Source organism: Antennarius striatus, chromosome 11 (assembly GCF_040054535.1).
Source record: "Antennarius striatus isolate MH-2024 chromosome 11, ASM4005453v1, whole genome shotgun sequence".
Taxonomy (NCBI): domain Eukaryota; kingdom Metazoa; phylum Chordata; class Actinopteri; order Lophiiformes; family Antennariidae; genus Antennarius; species Antennarius striatus.
This window is the reverse complement of record NC_090786.1, coordinates 17,806,530-17,834,099: the sequence shown is the minus strand read 5'-3', so window position 1 is coordinate 17,834,099 and position 27,570 is coordinate 17,806,530. Positions and strand designations below refer to the sequence as shown.

Here is a 27,570-nt window from a genome sequence, read left to right as displayed (position 1 = left end):
AAAATGGGAACAACGCCTCTCAATCCGTTCTACAATATGCTGGTGGATCTCTGTATCTTTACCTTGACGGTGTTGGGGACTGATTTTCTTAACTGGGAGCAGTGATGGGTGCCTAAAAGTGGGACGGCCGACGGGGGAGAGAGTGGCCCCATCCCGTTCTCCACTTTTAATGAGCGCTCCGATCATGCAGGAGTGAAAGTCCAGGTGGAGCTCGACGCGCGCCGGATGATCCAAGGCTGCTTCTCAATGAGAGAGTGACGATTCGGGATTACTTTCTAACACCAGGAGGACCATTTTAACCCCTCAGGTAGGTTCACCTGGAGTGCTGTGTGGATATTTCAGCTTCAGCTTCTTTTATTAACTCGGGTTTTCGTGTTTGCTACCGCGAGATGTGAATTACCGTCTTTTTTAACCGATGCGTTATTACGCGTCACTGATTCTCCAGCCAGTTTTAGGACTTGACTTTGTTGCGCTTTTGGTTAGTTATTAGCCAGTTTTTAACTATAGCTCATTTCAGCTGTTGTGAGGTCTGACATACACCTCACACAAACTGCTTAGATTTATGGTTTGTTTTACTTGCTCCACAATTTCTCTCCTTCTAAAACACCCACTCCTCCTTTCTTCAAGTAGGGTTTGCAACAGCCTGTATCCATGCTATGATTATTCATTCTGAAGATTCATTCTGGAAATATAGTCCAGGATTTGTTGTTTTTTTCAATTGATTCTTTATTTTAAAATAAAACAATTTTTCGCCCAGCAATCCTGAGAAGTGGATTCCCCAGCTTTGTTTTTCATTTCATATGAATTGTGTTTGACGTTTCCAGATGTATGCTTTGCGGCATTTCTGTATATGTTTCCTGATTAAGCCCATATGGTCTCTGTACTGTGTGTCCAGAAGCACACTGCAGGCTGGGGCTTGCACTGATGCTTTGCAAAGAATTAAAGTAAATCACCTAGTTCTGCTTGATAAAGACGCTCAGAAGCAGAACCTAAAAGGATACAGATTTGACCTTGTAGAGACTTGTTGGTTCTTTCGTATGTCTAATCTGTCTGAGGGCTCCCTGGTTGGCTTGCAGCTACAACACTTGGCACATCCAACAACTGTACCTTACATTTCTGACACATGTAATTGCAGAGATAGAACTCCCTGGCACTGGGTGTGTGTGTGATACTGACTCAAACCAGGCGTGCCATCACTCAGGAATGCTGAGTTCAAGGTTGGCTGTAGCACTTTCTGAGTCCCCTCTGCATACACACTGGACACCCCAGACAAGGAATGTGGGTGCTGCTCATGGAAGAAATAAATACTAATTCTCTACAGTCCATCATTATTGATGGTTTTAGGGGTGAAAATGTTTCTGTTATTTTGCATCACCAACTTCCCTCAAGTGTGTGTCAAGTGTATGTCATCTGCTCATGCTTTCAATCCATTATTTGCTGCCGTTATGCTGAAAAAGAAGTGCAAACAGCCATAAAATCCTGTGTGCATCATAGTCACTGAATTCTCAACCTGCAGGAGCTGACAGGCAGTCCAGTAGGCTTTGTGAAAAAACAACAACAAAAAACTACCATTGCCTTTTATAATACCACCTGGGTTTGCTTTGTGCGTGCAACCCACATCGTAGTGAGAAAGATATCCTGGAATGAATTGTTCTGTAATTCCTCAAACTATGTGACCTGTCTGAGCTGCTGGGTTCAGGAGGCCTCTGCACAAAAACCATTCATCTTTTTTTCTTTTTTCGCAGTGACTGTAAATCATTTGGCTGATAATTTCTTCTCAGAGTTAATTGTTAGTTAATAGCATGAATAAGACATGGGAGGTGTTGGAAGATAAATCATGATGGCACCGCAGAGACCACTTGAAGCTGTGTCATGTATTAAGATATGTTTCCCTCACACAGCATGTATGGATTTATGCTGGTGAGCGGTGAGTCTGAAAGCCCTCACATACCACTGCCCTCTCTGAAGAATGCGATAAGATATCCCAGACCTCATTCTCCATTTGTTTACTTTTAATCCTTTAGGTGAATGTTTGTGAGAGTGTGTGTGAGAGTGTGTGTGAGAGTGTGTGTCCACTCAGTATCCATTATATTATACAGGAACCTCCTCACAGTGTTTGTCAAAGGATATCATTTACCCTGCTTCAGTGCTTAAAGGTGGCATTTAGAGGCTCACAGCGACAGCGCACATTAAGATGTCTCACATGGTTGTCATTTTTGACATTTTATTTTTTCTAACAGTGATTTTACTCCTTAGTGGAAAGAGTCAAGAGAAAGAGAGTCACAGATGAAAGCAATCAGTTGGAATATTCACACATTAGAAATGATCACAGCTTTGCTTTCCCATCAGCTGTTTCATTGATTTGTATTGTTTAGTTGATCGACAGGCAGACAGACAGACAGACAGACATTATCTATCTATCTATCTGTCTGTCTGTCTGTCTGTCTGTCTGTCTGTCTGTCTGTCTGTCTGTCTGTCTGTCTGTCTGTCTGTCTGTCTGTCTCTCTCTCTCTCTCTCTCTATCTATCTATCTATCTATCTATCTATCTATCTATCTATCTATCTATCTATCTATCTATCTATCTATCTATCTATCTATCTATCTATCTATCTATCTATCTATCTAACTATCTATCTATCTATCTATCTATCTATCTATCTATCTATCTATCTATCTATCTATCTATCTATCTATCTATCTATCTATCTATCTATCTATCTATCTATCTATCTATCTATCTATCTATCTATCTATCTATCTATCTATCCCAAAGTGGGAAATGTCAACATTACAGTAGCACAACAGACAGAAACAGGGTAAACATACATTGAGGAAAAAGACAATACGGAATAATAATAATAACATTAAAACATATTCTACTGTGTACTGCATGTATTTCCCAGTGACGTGATACACTCCCGTACTGCAGCGGTGCATCTGTCCCAGCTTGTTCTCAGCCTCACTTGGTAAAGACAACTTCTAGTCCCAACTTTATGGCGGTGATCTGCCTGCTGAATCATGTCACTGCTCATGAATGTCAGATAAACATACAGCTGCATTAGGAGAGTCTGTGCCAGCTGCTGTTATACTAGGTGTTAATTCTACCGTCATCAGATGACAAATCACACCACATGAAAACAGTTCGTATGCAGTAAACTTAGTATAGAAACACGTTAGGCAGCGCCACAGGACAGGTCACAGAGCTTTAGGTGATATCTTGATTTAAATTAATTGTTCAGTATTATAGAAACTGTTTTTATCCCACTGCTAGCAGCTCTTAACATATCATAGCAAAGCATATAGACTGGAACCAGCTAAGCTGATTCTGTTGAAAGGATAAAAGTGTACAAATGAACATGTTACAGTTTTATGGGGTGTCCCAAGTTGTTTCTGTAGCTGCCTGTACTGTCTGTTGTCACCTTGAGGTTGTGCACCAAATTGTGCTGAGCAGTAGTCCAACAACACCTCCCTCAAAACCACAACTTCCTGTTTTACTCTTGTGTTGTTATGTGAATGGTGTTTTCAGGATTTGAGCTAAGCTACGCTAACGGGTCATTAACTTTGGTGTAAAAACATTTAACTTTTACCAACTCTTACCAAGAAAATGTGGGTCTCTGTGGCAGTGGACCTATTTATGCCAGGCAACAGAATTGAATATGAAGAAATTGTGTTTTCCTTTTTCTGCTACCTTCTGCATTTAATGTGGGATTTTATTTGATGATTGAAAGATGGGTACACTATATAAACCTACACCAGCAGGATAAAGCCACAATAAAAGATTCCACAAACTTCCAGTTATCCAGTGCTGTTGGGCTGAGTGGTCTTTTCTTCAAGAAGGTCTTTCCACATGACAGTAGCTGAGTATGACCAAACAACAACTCATTGGGGCTGATACAAATTAAACCCCATAGTAACTGTGTCAAAGATCAGCCTTTCTCTACCTAGACATATCGTCCTGGAGTCCAACAGATCCCACAGCGTTTGGGTATCCTTCATATTGAATTCAGCCATTGGCCTTTTTAAGACTTTCACTGGCTGAAACTTTGCCTCATTACTTATCAGCAGTTCCATAATTACAAAAACAGCTATAATACAGTCGTACCTCGAGATATGAGCTGCTCAACATACAAGTTTTTATTGTGATAGGAGTCATCGCTCTGTGCGTATTTGTGTTTGACGTACAAGCGAAAGCGAGCCGTACTTAGGGACACCACCGCTAGTTGCCGGTTGGATACATCAGCTGAGACCTGATCTAGTTCTTTAACATGTGTAGAGACTGCATCTTATTCTCCCTCATGGAGTGAAGACAGCTCGTGTGTTTCTTTTCATACTTTACGATTGTTTCTGTATCTGATATATAATCAAATATGCACAGAAAAGGTTTGCATGTCTATTGGCTGATAAAAATATGTTTTTAAAAAATGATTCAGAGGGTTTGGGGCTTTTTTACAGGGCTGCACAGGATTAAAATGACTAAAGTTATTTTAAATGGGGAAATGTTTGACTTACGAGCTTTGTCACAGAATGAATAAAACGGGTTTCTCAAGGTGCTACAGTATCTGAAATGAGGTCTTCACAACTGTCATCTGTTCTAGTCAATATGAGCTTCATCTTTCTGCCCTGAGACACAGACATTTCCTGTGACTCCTGTAAATCCAGTTTGATGCGGTTTTGATTGATCACAGGTTCCAAGTCCATACACACCAAATTACAGATGCTTGTGCTCTTTAATTGTATCTGACACTGACAAACAATTGTGTCATACAGTCCAGATGTTTGCCGTGGAGCTCCTGGTGCATTCAGGCTTTTTAACCCAATAATCTGGAACAAGTGAAACTGATCGAAGCCAAAATATTACCCCAGAGAAGAAACAACATGATATATGAGAAGTGTTTTCAAAACATATTTTGGCATCATTGGCTTTGCAGACTGAATGGGGTCTGTGTGTAGCTGCAGGACAAATTCATCTGCCTTTTTCAAGTTTATTCTCTTGTTACCAGCTGAAACTAAAACACTTGACTCTCATAAATGTTCAAAGTTGCTCTCGTCAGGTAAGAAGGCAGCAGAAAATGGTTGTGAGATTCTGCTGCTTTCTCTCCCTCTAGGGTTGGGAGGTAACTCAAGGACATCTGGTTGACCTACTGAACCGGCACACCACCCATCATGAACAAAGCATCACTCACTGCCATCTGCCTCGGTGAGTAAATACTCTGCAGGTGTTCAATAAATCACGAGAGTCTGCATTTGGATATTCCCAAAATAGTGTGGGTGCTGTCTCTTGTCTCGGAATCACACTATCAGATGATGTCATCTACTGTGTCCTTCATGTATAATAAGTGTAATGTAATTTTGGTTGCTCTTGTTGCTGTTGTGTTAACGTTCCTCCTCCTCACCCTCAGTACTCCTGTCATCCGTCTGCTGTGCCAAACCTAACGGATCAAAAAACAAGAAGCCAAAGCAAGGTGGACGTCATCACAAGTCCTGCTTTCTGTCTTCCGTGTCATAGTCTCCTCTGGTTCACTCACTGAATCAGAGCGGCCACTATTCACTGACTACCTCCTGATGAGCTACAATTGATCGATTATTTTTATCAATTATGATCCCATCATCATCTTTTATATGCAATTATATAAAAATGCACTTTTTAAATTGATCCCAGTACAGTACAGAGATGTGGGCAAATTTTATATTCCAACAAATGGATTCTGAAAAAGCATTCATGCTTTCCTCACACCAAGAATTATGTCAAAAATTGTTCTTGGATTGTTTTCCAAAGCATAAAGATTTTCAATTTACTGCCACATAATAGTAACAGAAACAAATACTGGAGATCAGGAGATTAAGCCAATAACATGACACGTCATTATCCATCTTCCTCCTCCTCCTCCTCTTCGTCTTTCCACAGTCGTTCCGGCCATAGAGTGTGACGTGAGAGCAGGAAAGATCAACCTCCCAGAGTTCATCGTCAAATGTCCGGCGCATTGTAAGGAAACAAAGCAGCAGGTCTATGGGACGGGTGTGTTCGCCTCCATCTCCAGCATCTGCAACGCAGCAATCCACAAGTGAGCTGATGAACATAAAACAAAGTCTGTGCAGCCTTCCAACTCATCTGCCAGCAGCTACATCTGCATGTTGCTTCTGTTCGCAGTGGTGTCATCACCAACACAGGAGGGAAGGTGATAGTGAGGAAGATGGCCGGGCAAAATGTCTACAAAGGCAGTAACTCCAACGGCGTGCGCTCTCTGTCTTTACCTAAATGGAGAGAGTCATTTGTTGTCTCAGGTAATGATGAAGTAAACACCACTAAACACAGCTCTGTGGGCTCCCCCCTCCCCCCAACATCTGTCTGCTCTGTGTTCCAGTGGGGAAGCCCAAGAAAGGAGTGATCTATCCATCCACGCTGGACTACGTCCCCTCAAGACCAACCTACGTGAAAGCAAGTGAGAGGACGGTTGTGTGTGCTCAGTGTTTCACAGTGACATTCAGTTTGTCACTGAGTGGGTGACACAAAGCCAGCATCACATTATAGGATAGTTTGACTGAGATCCACTAAGCAAAGAGTTGTTGATTCATTCAGAAGGTTACGTTGGTTCAATCAGAGGGAATTAATTAAAAGCAGAAGGGTTTTAATTTTATACACTACCAACACATCCACAGAATTACACTCACAATAAGTTAGTATATTATTAGGATTATTTCACAAACGTGGAAGAACATTTTCAAACGCATTTCCCATTGTTTGTTGGGTTGGTTGCAAAAAATATATTTTTTATCATCTACAATAAATACATTAAAAAAAAACCGTTTAAATAGCTAAACACCACCAGAGTTCAAGTCATATCTTCTACATTCAAAATAAAATACTTCTTATACTGACAAATGCAGTATCAAATCTATACTAACTTCTAAATAGTTTGAATAATAGAGATACCCTGGCAAAAATGATGTCAAAATACTAGTCCAAAAGTTATCAATCATAGGAAACAATCCTTTTTCACAAAATTATGATGATTTTTCAAAAATAATAATTGGACTGATCATAACAATGATAGTATTATTGAAATTGATATCACTAATAGGCACCAATTGTTTGGGCTCACATAGCGTTGATTTGGTGTAAACAAAAGAATGACTAATGGCTATTGAAATTAATCATATTCATTGAACAAGTTATCAGTCTGAGGAACCACCCTGGAAACAGGGAAACCATGTTTAGCTTTCACTGAAGGAAGTCTGTATTAAGAGATGTCCAATCTCTGCAGTGCATCTCTCATAGTGGCCGCACGTGACACATATAGTCCACGCTCACTCTTTGCTTTAGTGCCTGGATCATGTGACCCAACACAACCTTCATATTTATTGAAGCAAACGAGTCTCAAAGTCTTTCTGTTAAGCCTAAATTTACATCAGTGCTCCATATCTGAACCCATGACCCAAATGCAGAAAGAAAAATTGGAACCCATTAGCTCGAAACTATCCAGGTAAGACACGAGACTCTTGAGGTGCTGCCTCACGGTTCAGTGATCTGTCACGAGGAGGAAGAATGGTGGAAAGGAAGCGCCTTGATGCTCTGGAGCTGCTTTGCTTTGTTGTGGAGAGGAAGATAAATTCCATCGAGAATCGGGAATCCTTGAAGAAAATGTTTCACCCTATGTGTGGAGGCTGAAGCTGAAGCTCGGGTATCATTGGACATTCCAGGAGTAGAGCTGTGCTGAAGAGACCTGGTCTCTTCAGCACAGTCCTAGATGGTTCTAGAGTGCCCTTCACAGTTGCACGACTTAAATCCCATAGGAAGCCTCTGAATGGATTTAACACTGCCACCAGTTGGTCTGGATGTTGGTCACGTTTGCAGAAGATCATGGCAGCTCTCCAGTCTCTACAAAGTGTAGGCACTGGGTTGAATAATTTGGAGACTACAGGAGTCGATTGATATATCCTTTGTGTCATGTTTGGGAAACAAATATTCCTAAAATCTGTTGTACTGAGTTATTTAAACTGTATTTGTCTGGTATGACGGTAGTATGTCGTATCTTCCCAATAGACCTGATGGGGACTGAATAATTCAGCTTCTTTCTGTTCAGACATGATTCATATCTGAGCTCTGCTTTCTGATGGAGAATGTCAGGAATGTGTTACTAGACTGTCGACGCTCTTCCTCCCTGTACATCACGCTGATCCGTGTTCCTTGTAGGTCAAAAGGAGAGCAAAAGCCCTCCAGTCACCACAGCGTTGCCTCTGACAACATCACCTGAACCCACAACGACTACGACACCTGAACCCACCACCACCACCACCACCACCACCACCACCACCACCACGGCACCTCCCACCACAGCCTCCACTACCACTGCACCTCCACCACCACCCACTACTGCTAAGGCTCGAGCTGCTGTCCATAAAGTTAGAGATGCAGGTGATTCAAACAATCTGTAACAAAATTACCTCTATGCGTTTTTGAAAACATACATACCGGTACAGAAAAAAAATATTTTCTCTAAATCAGTGGATCCACAGATCTTATCTTATGTGGAGGATTGTGAATCACTCGCATGCATGATGCTGGTAAAGATCCAATAATTCCAATCCCTGCAGATGATTCACTGCAGTCAGCCTGTCGGCTGCCGACATCACTAACATTTGAGGTTTCTAACACAAATAACGGATGGCAGAACAAGCTTCCATTTGTGAGGGGATTGAGTGATGAAGATGAATGATTGCTTCTGGTAATAACAACCCACAGATGCAATTATAACAAATTGCATGTTGTCGGTGATGAAGTTCAGTCGCTGACTGTCTGAACTGTGCACTTGATCACCAGAGCGATCAATGCTTTATTAAGTAAGACATTATCAGAGGGTAATGCCGGTGGGACATTGGCCTTGCTTTGGATACACAGCTACAGTGAGTAGACAATGCTGCAGTATGTTAAGGCATGTGTGTACATGAGATGGGAACGGTGCCAGACAACCTCCTGATTTCTTTCTACTTCATTTTCTGTAATGTTATCTCTCCTCTGTCCACATTGGAACCCTATTGCCCTTTCTTCTGTCTAGGCAGCAGTCACCCATACCTTGCTTCTGTGGCATCTGCAGGTCCAAGTAAGTCAAGCAAAGAAAGGGGGTCAACAGTGGGATTTTTTATTTTTTTTTGGTGGCGTGTGCCCTGGTGTTGCATTACATTTGGATGTGCAGGAACATGCTTTTAGTAGGAGTGTTGGCTTCACAAAATGTGCATCAGGATTTAAAATTTGCTACATTTTGCATCTTACTTACAATATTTTGTTTGTCAAATATGCCCACACTGTCTCAACATCATATAGGACAGTCACAGAATGCTCAAGGAAAGAGTTTCAGCCAAGGTATGTGGATATTTTCACAGACTGTGAACTAAACTTACACCCCATATAAGAATTCAAGTTTAACTAAAACTTGGCATTTCTTCAAAGTATTCAGAGGAACTTCTTATCCAAATAGATTCCCACAACGTGCCGGCACAGGTAAACCAAACTGTAACCTTCCTGATATGTCTTCATTTCATTCTTTCAGTGTTTGGTCTCACCAGTTTCTCTTGATCTGATGCATTCACTCAGCATGTCATCTAAGCACCATATGTGAACAGCTGCTTTAAAACGCTTCTAACGCCTCCAAGGGTTCTGCCTCAGTACATCTTTGTTCTGTTTCAAGTCAAATACTGTATTACAGAATTAATGAATTAGACATGAGCAACCTCTGCTGTGTAGACTTTGAGTTAGGTAGCATTAATTATATTTTCTTTTGATTAGACTAGCAGCTCTGAAAAAATGCAGTTAATGGGTACAGCTGTGTCTTGAATGACATGCTAACATGCTCACAATCACAGTGCTAAATACAGATGTTTAGCAGCCAATGTTAACACACTGTAACAAAGTATGGCAGACAGGAAATGCAATTAGAGGGTACATGGACAATGCAATCCTCTGCCAACCAAACCTACTATGGCAGCTCTGTAACCTCTTCTCTGACTGATTGGCTTGGCGTGGTTATTTCTCAAGTAACCTGTCAATTGAATAACTTCAGAAAGTCATCTCCAAACCAAACCAACAGTAGGGCAGGTTATGGTGTTGCCATTCAGGGCATAACAAATTTGCATTGTACCATCTTTTTGATAGAGCTCAAATTCTCATAAGCTGCAACAAATTCTATTTTAAATTGTTCCTCCAGATTACGTACATTACATTGGTTTGAATATTGTCATACTATATATCGTATAATTTTATTTTATGTGGCTGTTTGATATTCTGATGATTTTTATTTCTTGTTTCATAAGATGATTTGTCCTTATCTTGGTCCCAGGTCTGCGGAGACAAGACACAGGGTCGACCATCAGGAGACAACCGTCCTCACCAGTTGGCCCAGGTCAGCCTCATGATGAACACACACACACACACACACACACACACACACACACACACACACACACACACACACACACACACACACACACACACACACACACACACACACACACACACACACACACACACACACACACACACAGGCTGGGAATTTGGGCCAGGGGCAGCACAGGGGCCAGGAGTCTTTGTTGGAACAAGAACCCAGGAGCTGTAGACCCCTGTAAGTCTGACCCTCGTATCCACACCCATAAGCCCCTGTGATCTTCACCTCAGGGTCGCCACTAATCCACTCCCATCAAACAACTCAACTAACATTCCTTTCATGATAACTACTTCTCTCTGTCATCAGGTTTGTCCTCACAATCATGTTTTCATTCCCTAAGATTACAAGAGACAAGACAGGTCCCATAAATATGGCCAGTGGTTGTTCTCTTTTTGATATCATGTTTCAGTCAAGTTAAAACAGCTGAGCTGCATTTGTGGATGGAACCCCCAACCTGAAGCTCTCTTTTGCACCTTTTCTCCCTCCATTTCCTCTTTTATTCTTTCTGCCTGCTTCTCAATGCTACAAACAGCTTTTAACAAAGTTCAGCCAGCCCCACCCAAGCAGATTCCAACTATGAGTCAGGCCAGTCCTGGTAAGTATCTCTAGACCAAAGCGGGAGTCCTCAAACAATGTCAGACACATTCACAGAAGTAGACAGGAGGGAGGCCACAGCAACAAAACTTGCTGAAAACATTTCCTGAAGCTGCACTAATATTGTGGTTCACATCCATCAGAAACAAAGGTCACAACAGGACTAGGTCAGAGAGCGTCAGTGCGCCTCAAAGACGAGTCGTGGCGTGATCTCATTGGTCTAATTGAACTTTGTGCTGTATCTTCACCATTGAGACGGCAGTGAACTTCCTCTGTTAAATAAAACCATAACGAGGAACACACTTTGTCTGCGCTAAAATAAAATCGTATGACAGATCCCATCTGGTCTGGCCTGTTGTAAATGCTTTCAGAGTGGGAGACGGAGATGAAAGCAGGCGCAGCAGCAAGCGGTCCAGTGCTGCTCCCAGAGAGAGTCTGACCCGGTCCACAGCGCTGCAGGATCTGGGTCCAGTCTCCAGCCTGTCAGGAATAGAAAGCCCCAGACCTTCAGAAACCAAGAATGCACTTTTTTTTTTTGCCTCTGCGGAATACAAAACCATGGATCTCTAAAGTTAGACAAGACTAAATCCATTTTAATGATGGCTGATTGTATGATATGGTTTCTAAAAAGCAATGTGGTTTCAGACATGTGCATTTTTATCTGCCTGACCCGCTTTTACAAAGATTGAGGAGTATCAAATATCTGATCATGTCAGAAAGCAGAAGAGCAGCTTGAGGATAATGATGTGATACGTGACTGTTACCCTGAGGGAAATTCTTTATCCTGGAGTTCAGGATCAGCTTCACCTCGATGGCTCTTTAGACAGCGGGAGTCTGTTTCTCAAGGACACTCCAGTGGGAAGGAAACAGTCTGAAGTTTGAAGCCAAACAGATGTTTAAATTTATTGCTGAACATCTTGGAAATGCAGTCCATTTAGGTTTCTTATGTGTAATGAGATACGCCTGCTTGACAACCACAAAGCCTCGTGAATAAACATCTTGTAATGATGCCAGTATTCTGTTTGTTAGTTCAATTTATTCATGTTGGATGCAGATTGTTTCAATCACCATCAGTCCTGAACTACAAACCAAGGTGAGACTCGGTATCCCTGATCCTGCTCTGACCTTCTGGCCGCAGTGATCACTGAAGTGGCCATGATCAGCCGAGTTGAGTCCAATCCTTTTAAAGCACCTATTTCATCAGAAAGAACAACACTACTGTCTGCTGGACAGCACAGGCCTTTGAGCAGCTGCAGATTAGTTTAATCTGTATGTCCTACTATCTACACTGTCCCTGGTTTGACATCAACTTTAGAATAATACTCCCATGCTTCACTGGCCTTCTGGCTGGACTGTCGCGGTCAGTCCTGCTCAACAAAATCCCTGCTCACGAGGTACCACTGGATGGGAACCTCAGAGGCTGGCCTTCATGTTTGTGTAAGCTAGACATCCACAGCAGGGAAGACACGGCTGAAGTGTGTAGTCGTGGCTCGATTGGTGAAGACATATGCGATGCACCGCTGTTCTTCTCAGCTGCTTTAGCTTCCAGTTTTAACCTTGACCCAAAAGTGAGAAGTGTTTTTGGTGTGATATTTTGATACTAATAGAAGAAAGTTAAAAAGAGAATAATAGAAAGATGTTTTCACAGACAGTGGGGACCCCTCTGCATCTCAAGACAGCAGGTGAAAAGACAAAAACCTGTAACCGGGTCGACCTCTAGTCACTCAGTCACTGTCTGAGGGATTCCTGTGTGTTTGTGTGACTCGAGGCTGAACATGTTGTGCACACCACACTGATAATGTGTCAAGGTTAAGTGGAGGTCACAAGCAGGCTCCTCCTTGACGTTTGTCCTGACCACAGCTTTCTGAATTTCCCCCCACACAGGTTTTCCCAGGAGGGATTGGCCCCCACCTTCGTTTCCTCATCCCGATTGGTACCCTGGAGCGCGACGACCAACAGGTACCAAAACCAAATAGACCATTTGTTATCAGCAATTCACAAACATTAAGTAGTTCTTTCATTTTCATAAAATGTTTTCCAGTAAGGTAGGTGTTGCAATGTCTTGCTTTTAATGCTGCACTGAAACCAAACTTATCAAGACGCAAACATAAAAGGACATTAAAAGTTTAATTTAGAAATATTATTCATAGTCCTAAAAAATATTTGCGAGGCAAAAAACATTTGAGACTTTCAAACACAGCCCTAAATATGACATAAAAAGCTAAGTCCTGCTAGCGACACTATAAGACTAATATACAGTACATCTTTGAGCTAAATGCTAACCAGTCAGATGACATATTTACAACATGGATTTATTAATATGTTCATAATTTACAATAACATTGCTAATATCTGTGGTTAACCATGTTCACCATGTTAGCTTGCTAATGTGAAGTCATTATTGAATACAAAGAGCAGCAGAGGCTGATGGAATGCCTTTGGCGTCAGGCATCATGAAGCACCAAAGTGTGAGTTGTAGTTGCTGATGCCTCCAACCTCTCTGCTGTACGTTCAGATGTTAGTTACGCAGCTCCAGACTCAGGATACACATGGAGTGAGACAGACACACCTGAGGTTGCAGGTAAGTTGCACTAACTCAGGGCAGCCAGTAAAACCCGAATATAAAGTGCATGTGCAAACACAGCATGTTAGTGTGAGTGAGACGGTTAGCTGTGTGCTAACGAAGTATGTGTTTGACTGACACCGCCTGGAACTCCATGCAGTGTTCCTCTCAGGACATACGTATCATCTGCCTGCCATGTGAAGACTCCTGTATGTAGAGCACACGGCAGGTTGACATGTGTGAGAGATGTGATGATCCTGCACTGGTCTGGGATTGGTCGAAAAGAATATGTGACCAATCGCAACTATGGAAGTGTGTGCTTTTCCTTTTGAAGTTGTGGGAATACTAATGGGTTTTACAACATCCTCCTCTAGCTTGGGATCACAAGCCTGATATCTCAGAATATGAGCGCTGGTTTTATAACTTTGGACCGTACCGTAAGTGTTTCTCTATTTTTTTTATTGGGAACTAACAGGTCTTGGGGTTTAGCTTTTTTTTGGTGACATAAGTACAGGCTGTAATTCTGCAGATGTAAAAACTGTTTGACTGTTTTCTCTTAGTTGCAACACCCCACATACTTCACAGTCCTGAACTTGATCTCATGCCACCATTTCATTTTTTGAAAGTTGTGTTGTTTCTTATTTTAACCTTTATGTTAAAGCGACCATGTACTGTACAAAAATGTCACACACTACTACTACTACTACTACTACTACTACTACTACTACTACTACTACTACTACTACTCTGACCAATAATAATAATAATAATAATAATAGATCAAATAAGAGGACAGTCTTACGTAGGCTAATAGTCACTTAGCTTAGCTCAGCACAAAAACTGGAAACTGGTTAAATAAAGTCTGTCTCAGTGCAATGGTTAAAATATCTTGTTAATTATTGACTTCATGAATTGTTTTTGGTACAAATCTAACAAAGATTCATGAGTTCACGTTGCGTGATGCTTACAGAGGCAGTGAATGCAAGAGGTTTATGAACAAGCTTCAACAGACTTTATCATCCATCTCTGTCAACCCTCATCACACACAGGACAGAGTGGAGATCATTCACTTTGTTGGGCACTTAGAACCCAACGAGGAATGACTGCACTGATCAGTGGAGTTGCAGAAGACAGCAGCGTTGACAGAAATTTAAAAAAAGTGTTTAAAAGCTGCATAAATGGGCCTTTAGATATGCTGGAGTCAGACCAGCTGTTTTGCAGTGATTCCTCGTCTTTGTGCTAAGCGAAGCTAAATACGAGGAATCTGTAGCTTAGCTTAGCTTATGCCTAAAGGCACGACAGACAATTTTTGTTACTTGATGTTTACCAACGTGGCTTGTGGAGCGGTTGCACAAAAATAGCAACTCCCACCCGGTGACACATGGCTCTGGTGGGAACAGGCTGTGATGTCACAGTGGATTTCCATTCATGTGTGTCCCTCATGTCTTTACTTTTAGTGCCTCGCAACACTGACTCAGATGGCAACCGTAAAGCACCACTGGATAACACCCACACTCGAGGTGAGCTTTGGTTACCATGGATACAAGCACATATATGTTTCAAGATGGTACCTGGGCCAGAACACAACATTGCCATCTTCATATAGACTTTGTTCTGTCTGTTGTTCTGTAATTCAGTCATTAAACTTGTTTTCAATAAGCATAGGAGGAACTAGAAAACCTCCCTTTTTACAGTAGTAATGATGGTTGGTATTAGTTTGTTCCTGTTTTGAAGAGGAAATGTGCTGATGCTAAATCTGATGATTCATCTGTGCAGTGGAGCCAGTGGACGCCTGGAGGCCAGAAGCAAACCTGTATGAATCAGGTGAGATCACATCCCCATTCTGCCCCCTGAAAAAGTCACTTTGGCAGAAGTCCTCAGTTTACTGTAAGGCCGTCCAAAGAAAAGCATCTGGCTTCATCCTCCGCCTGTAATTGTAGGGATTCACTCCAAGTCAAACGACACAGTCGCTTGAGGATAAAATCAAATGGTATTTGGCACAACTAAGGTTTGGCATCTCTTGACAGTAGACAGCTGGGAATGCACCTCATTCAGTGGATATTTCACTCAACCTCATGTTGATTCTGTGAAAACTAAGCTTTTTAGTCAGAGAATATAAATTGTTGGTCAATATATTTCAATCTACATGATCTACATGATATTAAATGTTCGAGATTAAATGTTGATTCTGAAAATTCACATGTCGATTATTATTTAAGTGAAATATATAAAAATTGTCGTAACGCAGATGATAGATTTGAATAGAGTAACTGAAGGTCGCCTTAAAGACTTTTTACATTTTCAGGCTTCAATGTGAGAGAGCAGGAACCCGTACCCAGAGCGTCTGAACCTGTGTCCCAGGGAGATCCAAGTATGTACTTTCACAACCCTTCAAATCACTGTGCAGAGGTTTCATTTGATTATTGTACCACCATCATTTCAGTGTCACTCAATTAAACTCTTTAATGAGAATTTAAGTACAAACCGCAGAGTCAGGTGGACAACAAGCTGCATATCATTTTTATTCAAACACGTCATCCTCAAATAACAATCAGCAATGGTCATGATGCGCATCTGATTATCAGATAAGTGTGTAGGGACTATTAACAAAGTGCAAATCCTGAAACAAAGATTAAAAATTGTAACGTTCCTGCCATTTGACTGTACTGCAGTGCCACCAACATCATTCTACACACCAATGGATGACTGATAGAAATACTGCATCAGTGTTTGATCTAATATAGGCTTGTCTTTAATTTATGGGGATTTTTTTATTGTAGGGAAATATTCATTAACTGCACCCTAAAGGTGTACCAGGCGTTTATCATCTCATATTGATTATACTCCAGCAGCTAGTCAGGACAATTGAGCTTCTGGACAATTTTTTTAGGGGAATTATTGTTAGGAAAAATATTCACTGACCTCACTGTTGACTGAGTAACCGATGCAGAACAACCAGTAGGGTTGTTCTGGTGTTGTTCTGCAGTAGCTAGTTAGGAAAAATACGTTTTTTGAAAGACTAAACCACAATGGTAACAAAATAATCTTATAATAAAAAATCTAGATTTTGGACTACGTATTTGTTAGTCATCCGTAAAAAATTTTTTTTCAAATTTATGTGTTTTGGTAATTTCTAAAATCTACATTTGAAATCTATTTAAAAAAAATTGATTTTAAAGCAAGTCACGTGAACATATCTTTCCTTTCCTGTTTATCAAACAGATGTTTATTAAACATCACCAAAGTTGGCATTTATTTTCCTCGTTTCAAATTCTTTCTTTATTATCACTATACTAAAATTTGTGATTTACAATCATTTTGAATGATTGTAAATACAATCATGGTTGAATTAGAATGGAAGCACCAGCCTCTAATCATGGATGCACAAAATAACCAAAACTTCACGTCTGATGGATTTAACTTCGCTTCCTTTGAAAATTAACTGATCAATAGAAGATAGCTGTATGGATCATCCTGGCAGTGCTGTATAGTCAAATGACTTTTCATCACACTGCTCCATCTGCTTGCTGTCAGACTATTTTAATATCACAGCATTAACATCCTAACTTAAGTTTATCAGTGTTTTCTCTGGATTTCTTGACACCTTCCAAATCCCACCTTACCCTTGATGATTGGAGTTTATTCTGTCCCACAAAAATGGTTTTTGTATTTATCTTATTAGTGCTTTTATAAAATGCATTGCTGGCATACAGTCCTCTTCTCTGCTGCTGTTGTTAACTCATTGCTACATTTCAAAAACAACCATCTGAACATGAAGGTGCATGAAGTTCTGCAGGAATGTGTAACCCATTGCCTGTGTGCGTACACGCTTTTCAGCACAAACAAGAAGTTTGTCTTTGAGTCTTCAGGGAAGTGTTAACCACTGACTCAACGTTTTTGCTGCTGTTGCAAGACGACAGAGTAGAACAATTTCAGATGCCACAGAATAAAGCTTTTTTAATTAAATCAAGCACATTGTTGTTTCGTCACCTTGTGACATGTCCTGTTTTTGTAGACTGTAAAGTGGACCTTGTGTTCCTGATGGACGGGAGCTGGAGCATTGGGAAAAGACGCTTTAAGATCCAGAAGGACTTCCTGTCTGAAGTGGCTCTGGCCATCAACGTGGGTCTGGCTGGACCAATGATGGGGATCATACAATACGGGTAACCTCATTGCTTTTGTTTTATTTTTGCTATACAGTACACCATTCCTTTGTGGAAAAAAACAACAACACATGGTTGTGTATTTTGTCTGCAGAGATGACCCTGTGACAGAGATCAGCCTGAAGTCCTACTCCAGCTCCAGGGAGGTGAAGCCCGCCATCGATAAGATCGTGCAGAAGGGGGGTCTCTCCAACGTGGGTGAGTGAATCACTGTCAGCTGCTAGCTGCAGTAAATGCCTACAAACTCAAGTGTGAAAGTGATAGGGGTACAATTTCGACACGATTTACTACAGGAGCACATTTTCACATGCAAGGATGGAATTAAATCTAAATTTGCTGCAAGACACTGTTACTAAATTACACCCCTGTTTTCTCTAAGTCGTATTTTTCTTCTTTGCTCACCAAAAAGTATTCAGTTTTACCAGCCTGTGTGGTAAAGGCATGTTTTTCTGTTTGGATGGTGTGTCAGCATGCATCCACAGCCACATGGGTCTTATAACTCTATTTATACACAAACAGTGTTGTTTGTGCAGATATGCTCTCTAATCATTCGACAGCGCGTGTGGTTGTAAGAGCTTCAATAGAGTCTCTCCTCTCTAGCTCTCATGCAACCACTAATAACACTGTGACCTGCTGAATGATAAGACGTCAAATTGGTTTGTGCTGGTAGATGGTTAAAGCTATTCAGTTTGTACGCAGACATGCGGGAATTGACAGGATCCAATGTAAAGTTTTTATATGGCACACTTTAGTTTTTATAGATGGTTGTTTTTGTACATGTTGTTCAGTTACAACATGTCTTCCAAAAAGGAGTGTGCGTAAAGATCTCATAAAATAGCAAACCTTCAGTTGCTCCGCAATCTGACGCCTGTTTGGACGGAGGTCAGTCCAGTGTCTGGACTCGCTTCAGACACAACACAGGCTTCATGATCCTGTTGGAATATTCAGGATGTCCTGAAAGGAGCATTCGGATGGCAGCAAATGTGGTTCCTAAGCCTGTGTGTACCGTTCAGCATCAGTGATGCTTCACAGATGTGCAGGCTACCCGCGCCACTGTCACCAACATCCCCGCATACCATCACATGCTGGCTTTCAACTCTGTGCTGGGAACAATCTGGATGGTTCTTCTCTTTAGCCTGGAGGTAACATCCATGATTTCCAGAGACCTTCTGAAATGTGGAATCATCAGACTGAAGGACTCTCTTCCTTCTCTGTGTAATTACATCCCAGTAGAGATCAGGTCCAGAGACGCCTGCCAACAGTCCACGTGTTGCTATATGACTTGTTTACATTGTGTTTAGTCTTTGATTAGGAGATGAAGGGATGTACTGTGTTTGCTAACAACAGTTTCCAAAATGTTCCTGGGCCCATGTATTAAAATACATCACAGTATCCCGGTGGCGGCACTTTGGCGCAGTGGGTAGCGCTGTCGCCGCACAGCAAGGCTGTTATGGGTTCAAGTGCCGTTCTGTGTGAAGTTTGCATGTTCTCCCCGAGTCTGCATGGGTTCTCTCAGGGTTCTCAGGCTTCCTCCCATCTCCAAAAATATGCACTTCAGGTTAATTGGCTATTCCAAATTGCCCGTAGTTTGTAAGTGTGTGCGTGCGTGGTTGTCTGTCTCTGTGTGGCTCCATGGTGCACTGGTGTCGTGCCCGGAGTTTCACCCTAAGCCAGCTGGGAGATGCTCCAGAGTCCCTGTGACCTGTGATGGGGGATAAAGCCGTGCAGGAAAATAGATGGATGGGAACAGATATTTATTAAAGTTAATGAAGTCATTATCTACAACTTAGATTTAGATGTTCCTAACACTAAATGTCAAAAAAAGATAAGGATCATTTTTACCAACACAAAATGTTTTGAGTCGTTGTTGTACAAAAAAAAAAAAATTATCCAAGTGTCCTTTCATTCTATATTTTCTAGTCTGTGTGTGTTTCATTTACATGTTGAGTAGCTCTTTATGTGAACAACACTTTACTCCCTAAACATCTGACCACATACCTGCATTTCCACCACAGACCTGGATTCAGAGTGGAAGTAGCCTCTTTCTAAGTGTCTCTCTGCTGCCCCCTGGTGCCCCGACAGGAAAGGCCCTCAGCTACATCAACAAGCAGTACTTCAGTGACGCCAACGGGAACCGAGGAGGAGCCTCCAATGTGGCCGTGGTGCTGGTGGACGGCTGGCCCACAGACAAGGTGGAGGAGGCATCTCGTCTTGCTCGGGAGTCCGGCATCAACATTTTCTTTGTCACCATTGAGGGCCCTGATGACAACGAGAAGCAAAACCTGGTGGAAGCCAACTTTGTTGATAAGGTGATGCAGGGTCACAGAGATATGTCGGGGGGTTGTTATAGCAACCAGTGTGAAACAAAGTGTGTTGTCTGCTTCACAGGCTGTGTGTCGGACAAACGGCTTCTTCTCCCTGCCGGTGACCAGCTGGTTTTCTCTGAGGAAGGCCGTGCAGCCTCTGGTGAAGAGAGTGTGTGACACAGACCGCCTGGTGTGCAGCAAGACCTGCCTCAATGCCAACGACATCGCTTTTGTCATCGATGGCTCCAGCAGCGTGGGAACCAGCAACTTCCGAACGGTGCTGCAGTTTGTGGCCAACGTCACGAGGGAATTCGAGATCTCGGACACGGACACTCGGGTCGGGGCGGTGCAGTACACCTATGAGCAGAGACTGGAGTTTGCCTTTGGCCAGTACAACAACAAGGCTGAGTTGTTGAACGCCATCAAACGCATCAATTACTGGAGCGGTGGGACCAGCACCGGGGCGGCCATCACCTACGCCGCAGACCAGCTTTTCAGCAAATCAAAACCCAACAAACGTAAGATCATGATTGTCATCACTGATGGGCGGTCTTATGATGACGTCAGAGCACCTGCACTTGCCGTTCATCGCCAAGGTAAGAGGTCAACTGAGACAGAGGGTAAAAAGTATTTGGAAATATATATTGAGGTAAAGCAAGGATCAGGTTCTTGCAGAATCAAAAATGCAGATACAGTAGTACCTTGAGATACGAGTTTAATTTGTTCCGTGACTGAGCTCATCAGTCAAACAAATTTTTCCCATTTAAAATAACTAAAATCATTTTAATCTGTTCCAGCCTTGCAAAAAAGCCCCAAAGCCCCTAAATTTAAAAAAAACAAAACATTTTTCATCAACCAATAAACTTGCAGACTTTACCTGTGTATAAATAATAATATATAAGATGTATATAAGTTTGTGTGTTCATGTCTTTACTCTATGAACGAGAACAAGATTCCGTCTCAACTGATGTTTCATCCATCCGCCATCACGCACACACACACACACAAGGGGGTAGGCATGCAGGGGGAGGTAGAGTGGCAGGCAACCCCTTTGTGGAGTGCCCCAAATGAGCAACTTGTAAAGGGTGACGGCGCCTCGCTCAAGGGCGCCTCGCTCAAGGGCGCCTCGGTAGTGCTTCGGAGGTGAGCTGACACCTCCCACTTGGACGACCCGTTCTACCGCCCGCTCTACCGCCGGGTCTACCACTGAATCACTGCCGCCCCGAATGACTGGATTGATGGATTGTGAACTAAAATAACTCCTATGTCAAGTCACTGGTTTGTCAAGGTGCTACTGCAGCCATACTGTTGTTTCTTCTGGTGTGTGTCAGTTGGCACTGAGGTGTCAAGCAGTGTGATTGACGTGACCGTTGCCTGGTGGTGTGTGTAATCTGCTCTCCCCTCCTGTGACCCAGGTGTGATCGCCTACTCCATCGGCATCGCATGGGCAGCCCAGGACGAGCTGGAGTACATCGCCACCGACCCAGACAAGGAGCACTCGTTCTTTGTGGATGAGTTCGACAACCTCTACAAATTTGTGCCAAAAATCATCCACAACATCTGTCAGGAGTTTAACTCCCAGCCCAGGAACTGAAGGAGAGGTGGAGAGGGGGCGGAGGGGAGGCATAGAGGGACGGCGGTCTTAGCAGCAGACTGGTTGTAAATTTACTCGCTGTGTTGCCCAGCTGGAAGCGCTCCGTGTTAGCATAGGAAGGATTGGGAGGAGAATCAACATTTGTTCCCAATAATATGCAGATGATGCTGATGTTAAGGGTTAGCACACATTGACCCTGACAGCTAACGTATACTGTGGTGCTAGTTGTGTTGGGGAACTGTAATCATTTAATAATTGCACTCATACGTAACCATAAGGAACGGCTTGTAAGATGTAACTATGGGGTTTATTCATGTCAATTATGCCGGTATTTAGAAACATTTGGGTTGCCAGGTTGTGAAATATCCCTCTAGAATAGATGGTCGTAACCCTCTTATGACATAGTCATGCATTATGCAAGCTTCTCTAACTGACTTGTTAACCACACTGCAGTTTAAATTAAAGTAGTAATGAGAATTTTTCAAGAACCCAAACGTTTTGGCAGATCCCTCAAGTACAAGTACATTACTTGTGTAAGAGCTGCATTATTTGGATGTGATGTCAAACGAAGCTACCTTCCTGGGATCTGATGTATGCTGAGAAATGTAGATAGAAAGCCTAGCACGTCTTCCTATGGCTTAAAATAATACGGTGCTTGAAAAAACATTCTCTGAAGAGGATGTTCTTTCTTAGAAGTGGTGCATCTTGATCTTCTCTGAAGGAGAGACATGATAATTGGGACATTGGCAAAGTTCCTCTCAGTGACTACGGTCCTGTTAAGTTGTTTAAATGAACAATGAATGTGAAAAAACAAATCAGCAACATGAAACAAAGGAATGGATTTGGACGTGAAGAGTTTGTATAGTGATGGCAGATTGGAAATTTCACGTCTCTGAAATTAAACTCATTGCTCCCGTTTTCCAGTAGCCAGAGCTTTTAACGATACAGGCACTGCTGCAAGAATATTTATGATTTTCTTCCTTTTTGTCCTGTTTGTACATATGCATATTAAATTACTTTTGCAGATAATTGATCTCATATATATGTACATTTTCAATTTTTAATAAAATAAGAAAAATGAAGTGATTTTAAAGTGGTGTATTTTTCTTGAATCCAATATTGATTCTCTGATCTGTGTAAATCAAGAACAGTTTAATTTAATCTGATAAATCCAGATTGAAATCCTGAGTAAACGTTAAATCCAGGACTTCATGAAATTCACGGTCCAGAAAGTTTTCATGTTTAATGACCAACACCAGAGTCCAGTTTCGATTTTACAGCAGTTTTATTTTGAACATACTTTCATATACAAACCAGTGACTGAGAAAATGGCTCATCTGAAGCTGTACTCTACCTGTACAACATTTTGATTGATTTTAACCCAGGATCAGTTTACAGTTAAGTGGAATTTGCAGGACATTTGTGTGACCTCAGTGTATTTTTCCACACAATCCTACAGCACTGCACTGACTTCCTGCTAAACAACTGACTACTGTAAATATCTGGACGTGATCGTCACACTGTAGTCGAGCATGTCCACACAGTTGGGGGAAAAACTACACACAAACCATTCAGCTCAAACAAACGCAAACTGGCCAAAATCCGTTAAAACCCTAAATTTGACACCTAGAACCAAGTTTGAGTTCTAATTATATAACCAAGGTGGTTTACATGTGACACGTGTTTTTAAGCTTATCTTTTAAGTCTACATTAACTTGAATCTAATAGACAGGTATTATATTTCACGGTCTTCATCACTACCTGAATGCACAAAACTGATTCCCCAACCCCACGTCTCAAAATAGGAACACTCAAACTCACGCTGCACATTAAATTTTAAGACTGAATATATATTTTGTTTATTATAAGCATTTGTAACTTTACAACCAATGTTAAAATCAACAACATTGTGACAACCAGCTCCATTTGTACGCTGTCCCCTCCCTCCCTATGTCCCCCCCTCCTGTTCCCAAAAACGAGCTTGTTAAAATAACATTTTCAAGACCTTTTTAAAGCAAAGGCACATTTGTCTATACGTTTGTTAAAAAGGAAAATAAAGGCAGGCTGGCAAGCAGAGTCAAAGTGAGGAGCAGAGAAGAGGCTTCCATGACGGCTCCAGCAGGTCTTCAGGGCCGAAACAATTCAAACCTGACTCGGAGTAAAGGGCCCAGAAGGGGGTGTCTAAAAGTGAAGGCTGGGGGCCGCAGGGATGTTGAATGAGCGAGGAGAAGTTAAGGGGATGAAGTTCGGCCCGACACCTCACTTCTCCACTCCACACGCTTTAACACTTGTCCTGAGCCTCCTAGCAATGGAGGTTAAGTCTGACTCTGTCTGGGGGCGGAGGGGGGGGGGCATCACACCCAGGCCTGCCTGGATGATAGATGAGGGCCAATAGAGAAGTTCTCTCCAGACTGTCCTCCCTGCTGACTGTCTGTAAGCTGAGTCACGACCCGACCAGATAGCCCACCAGCCCCGCGTTAAACAGCGGGCTCTGAGAGGTGGAACTGGATTCACGACTGAAGGTCCTTCCCCTTCTGTGTCTCTATTGGTTCACAAACACAGGAGGCGGAGTCAGAACGCGGGGCCTCCGGGAGAGAAGTAGTTCCACATCATACAAACACTTTGGCGAGAGCATCAGCCCCGGCACTGGCGATGTAACATTTAGAGGGATGAAACGCCACATCGTGGATAGACTCCTCGAACTTCTTTCTGTGTGCCGTGAACTCCTGGATGCAGGTTTTACTCTCCAGGTTCCACAGACGGATGGAGCAGTCATGACCTGCAGAACAGATAAGAAGTGGGATGGAATAATCAGCGTGGGCTGGAACCTTCAAATTAGCCCTGATGAACAGACTGGAGTTTAAATTCATGCTCAGCATGTTAGTGTCCTGAAATAGGATTCTGAGGAAATGGGAACGTTCCTCATTATGTATGGATGTACAGAAGGACCTGGAGCAGACGAGTCTGGAAAATCCATCGCATCAAGACTTGGAATTAATCTATAACATTACAATCATGCATAAATCACCAACAACCATTAATCTGCTGATGGGCTGAGGTTCATAATGTGACTCCTGGTTCCTGCTGCTAGAATTTGGAATCACGTTAGTATCATTATTATCATTATTCGGGTGAAATCACCAGATCCAGAATCTTTTGATCCAGATGAGGCTGTGAGCATTTTTAGATCTTGTAGAGATTTTACTGCAGACATTATCTCTGATGTTACAGGACACAATGTTGTAACAGACCCTGTGGTGAAGTCAGGTGAAAAGCTGGAGCATGTTGGACACAGACAGTCAACAGACTGGAGGTACTCACTGCCTGACATGAGATAAAGACCATTAGGGTCTACAGCTAAGCTCGTGACAGCATCTAGATGGGCCACCATGGAGTGAATCAGCTTCCCACTGTTGTTGTCAAAGAACTTGATGTGCTTGTCCTCCTGGGCGGTGATGGTGATGGGGAGAGTCGGGTGGCTGAGGACCTTGTTGATCTGACAGGGGGCTCCTGGTCAACGACAGACGAGAATTGTTAGACGTCACACAGCAGGAGAGACAATTGAGAAGAAACATCATGGATGTTTAATATTAAATAACATCTCAAACCTCAGACGAAGTCTGTCCTCTATGGAGACACGAGAACTTTGCTTGACTACTTTAACCCAGACACATATATTCACCATCATTAAAAATCACTGGATGAGATCAGTGACCAGCAGATACTGGTAGTGAATCTGTAACTCTAACTCCAAAACAAAGTACAAAAAATATGGGTAAAATAAACCTAAATAAAAAAAAGAATGAAAACAAAACAACAATGGAGACTGCGGATGAGAACACGTGCTTGTTTACTTTCATACTGCTGCCACTGGATGGTACTCAAGAGCCACAACCAAACAACATCATGCTTATGACTGAATTCATGCATCATAGCTTTCAGCCGCTGGAGCGTTCCACACGCGGGTTTCACACCTGGATCCATGTTGGTTTCCATACTCAGGACCAGCTGGCGGGTCTCCATGTTGAAGAGACCAATCTGCCCATTGGTGAAGGACGTGACCAGGTGGGCGGGGTCACTGCACACCAGGTCCACTGAAGAGGGAATTCCTAGCTCTAGAAAGGAAGACAGAAACATCACTGTTAACTATTCTGTTAAGAAAAATACTTCAGAGGGCAGTCATGATTGTTTCAAGTCCCTACTTTTGTCCTCGTTGAATACTGCGAGCGCAGGAGAGGTGGTGTTGGCGTCCCACAGCCTCACCGTCCCATCTGCAGAGCAGGACAGGAGGCGCTGGTTTGCACTGCTGTACACTAAACCCCAAACTGAATCCGTGTGTCCACACAACTCCCCACGCAGCATCGATGGGTCTGAAAGAAGAACACGAAGCCCCACAGATCAGCTACCCGCTGGGACACAAACGTCTTCAGACACACACCAAACGCACAACGCTGCTACCGTAAGAGTCGTAGGGGTCGATGTTGGGGTTAGGCATGTTCCAGCACTGGACGGACCCGTCAACCCCTCCACTGAAACACTGCTCCCCTGAGCTGCTCATCACCACGCTCAGCACAGCCCCCCTGTGGTTCAAACACCGACACACCATCAAAACCTTCAACATTAAAACATAAAAATCCTTCAATTATGTGCAGCGTTTTTACCTGTGAGCCCTGAAAGTGTAAATGGGTTCCACGTCTAAAGACGCACTCCTGTGGAGAAACACATGTTCAGTCATGAATGCACAAAATCAAACCCAAGTAATCTCGATAAAGGTCCAAATTATTGGTGTGAAAGTGAAACTGAGTTTTAAATGCATTTTATATTTACTGTTACAGCAGAGATAAATTTATGGCATCTTATTCTCAACATTCTTGACTCTGAAATGACTAGAAATAGACACATCCCAAACCTACAGACTGTGTGTGGGTGGCTGAGTTGTGACGGACACATTGAGTGTTGTGGCGCAGAGTGTTGTCAGTTCTTTATCACATAGGAACATGTTCCTGCTGCTGAATCGAAGTAACAAAGACATCCTTTTAAAAATAGAGAACAGGCTGTTCAAAGCGATAGAATCAAAAAGAATGAGTTTTTAAAAAAAACTTAATAAGGAGGAATAGACATACGCTCGAGCTATGTTTCTGACCAGAGAAGGAATCCTTGATACAAAGAGCCTGAAATGCTTAGGGGGGGGTTAGTGTCCCTACTTTTTGGCAGGAGCAGTCTTTTGCAGATTCCACATCTTCAGTGTGTGGTCCTCTGAGGCGGTGACGAGGACCGGCTCCACAGGGTGGAAGGCCAGAGCACGTATCCCATCAAAATGGCTCCGCAGGGTGAATTTGGGGTTCCATGTTTTCCTCATGGCGTCTTTATTATTGCCAATCTGAGGAGAAGACATTTAATGAAAACTCAAAGTCCAACAAGCATGAAATCCCCGTCGTGTGTGCGTCTCACTGAAGAAAGCCAATCAGATGTCCGTGTTTAAGTTGCGCTCCGAAAATAAAATTCTTCTTAACTGCATATCTTAGAAAGAAATGTAAAATAAATAAAACACTTAAAATTTCCAAAATACAAAAATACACTTTTCCAGTACAGGGAAATGTGTGACTAATGTTTCATAGAGAATAGTCAACATTTTGTGAGTTATGATCCAGAAACGTCGATCCGGGAAAAATCACACTGACAAATGAACCAAACTTGTCACAATGGAAACGAATAAACATTAGAGATGTTAGAGATAGCTTCAAATTACTAAATAGAAAAGGCATCTACAACTGTGTGACGAAAGTCCGACTCTCGTATCTCCCTCCTCACGTAGTTTGTGATGGAGGTAATGAGCAAAGTTTAGATGGATTGATGAAACGTTTGGCAGCTTCATTCAAACGAGACTCATCTGATGACATGTTGCCCTGACAG

At 42.4% G+C, this 27,570-nt stretch overlaps 2 protein-coding genes across 15 annotated transcripts in view; one reads left to right on the top strand and one right to left on the bottom strand.

Moving 5' to 3' along the window:
• Positions 1–63: 63 nt before the first annotated feature.
• vit (vitrin) lies at positions 64–22,750 on the top strand. 11 transcript variants are annotated; one of them, XM_068327946.1, is made up of 23 exons: positions 64–307; positions 5,107–5,198; positions 5,401–5,463; positions 5,907–6,063; positions 6,150–6,283; positions 6,364–6,441; positions 8,193–8,414; positions 9,055–9,099; positions 9,321–9,359; positions 9,447–9,497; positions 10,333–10,395; positions 10,970–11,032; positions 12,916–12,990; positions 13,547–13,612; positions 13,969–14,031; positions 15,052–15,114; positions 15,371–15,418; positions 15,900–15,965; positions 17,610–17,757; positions 17,852–17,955; positions 19,840–20,066; positions 20,146–20,659; positions 21,479–22,750. In XM_068327946.1, the coding sequence occupies exons 2-23, from the start codon at positions 5,165–5,167 to the stop codon at positions 21,655–21,657; spliced, it is 2,502 nt and encodes an 833-aa protein (XP_068184047.1). In that variant the 5' UTR covers positions 64–307; positions 5,107–5,164; the 3' UTR covers positions 21,658–22,750. The 11 variants fall into 11 exon arrangements, with proteins under 11 accessions (XP_068184047.1, XP_068184048.1, XP_068184049.1 ...); XM_068327947.1 differs by lacking the exon at positions 9,447–9,497 and having other exon boundaries at positions 65–307; XM_068327948.1 differs by lacking the exon at positions 10,970–11,032 and having other exon boundaries at positions 65–307.
• Positions 22,751–22,923: 173 nt separating this feature from the next.
• LOC137603498 (striatin-like) overlaps positions 22,924–27,570 on the bottom strand; it is a 29,601-nt gene continuing 24,954 nt past the window's right edge. For all 4 annotated transcript variants that reach the window (XM_068327026.1, XM_068327027.1, XM_068327028.1 and 1 more), the window contains 7 exons: positions 26,862–27,037; positions 26,319–26,366; positions 26,116–26,237; positions 25,860–26,027; positions 25,632–25,772; positions 24,979–25,167; positions 22,924–24,436 (listed from right to left, as the gene is read on the bottom strand). In XM_068327026.1, the coding sequence (XP_068183127.1) occupies positions 24,267–24,436; positions 24,979–25,167; positions 25,632–25,772; positions 25,860–26,027; positions 26,116–26,237; positions 26,319–26,366; positions 26,862–27,037 (1,014 nt within the window). In that variant the 3' untranslated portion in view covers positions 22,924–24,266. The remainder of the gene's footprint in view (positions 24,437–24,978; positions 25,168–25,631; positions 25,773–25,859; positions 26,028–26,115; positions 26,238–26,318; positions 26,367–26,861; positions 27,038–27,570) is intronic.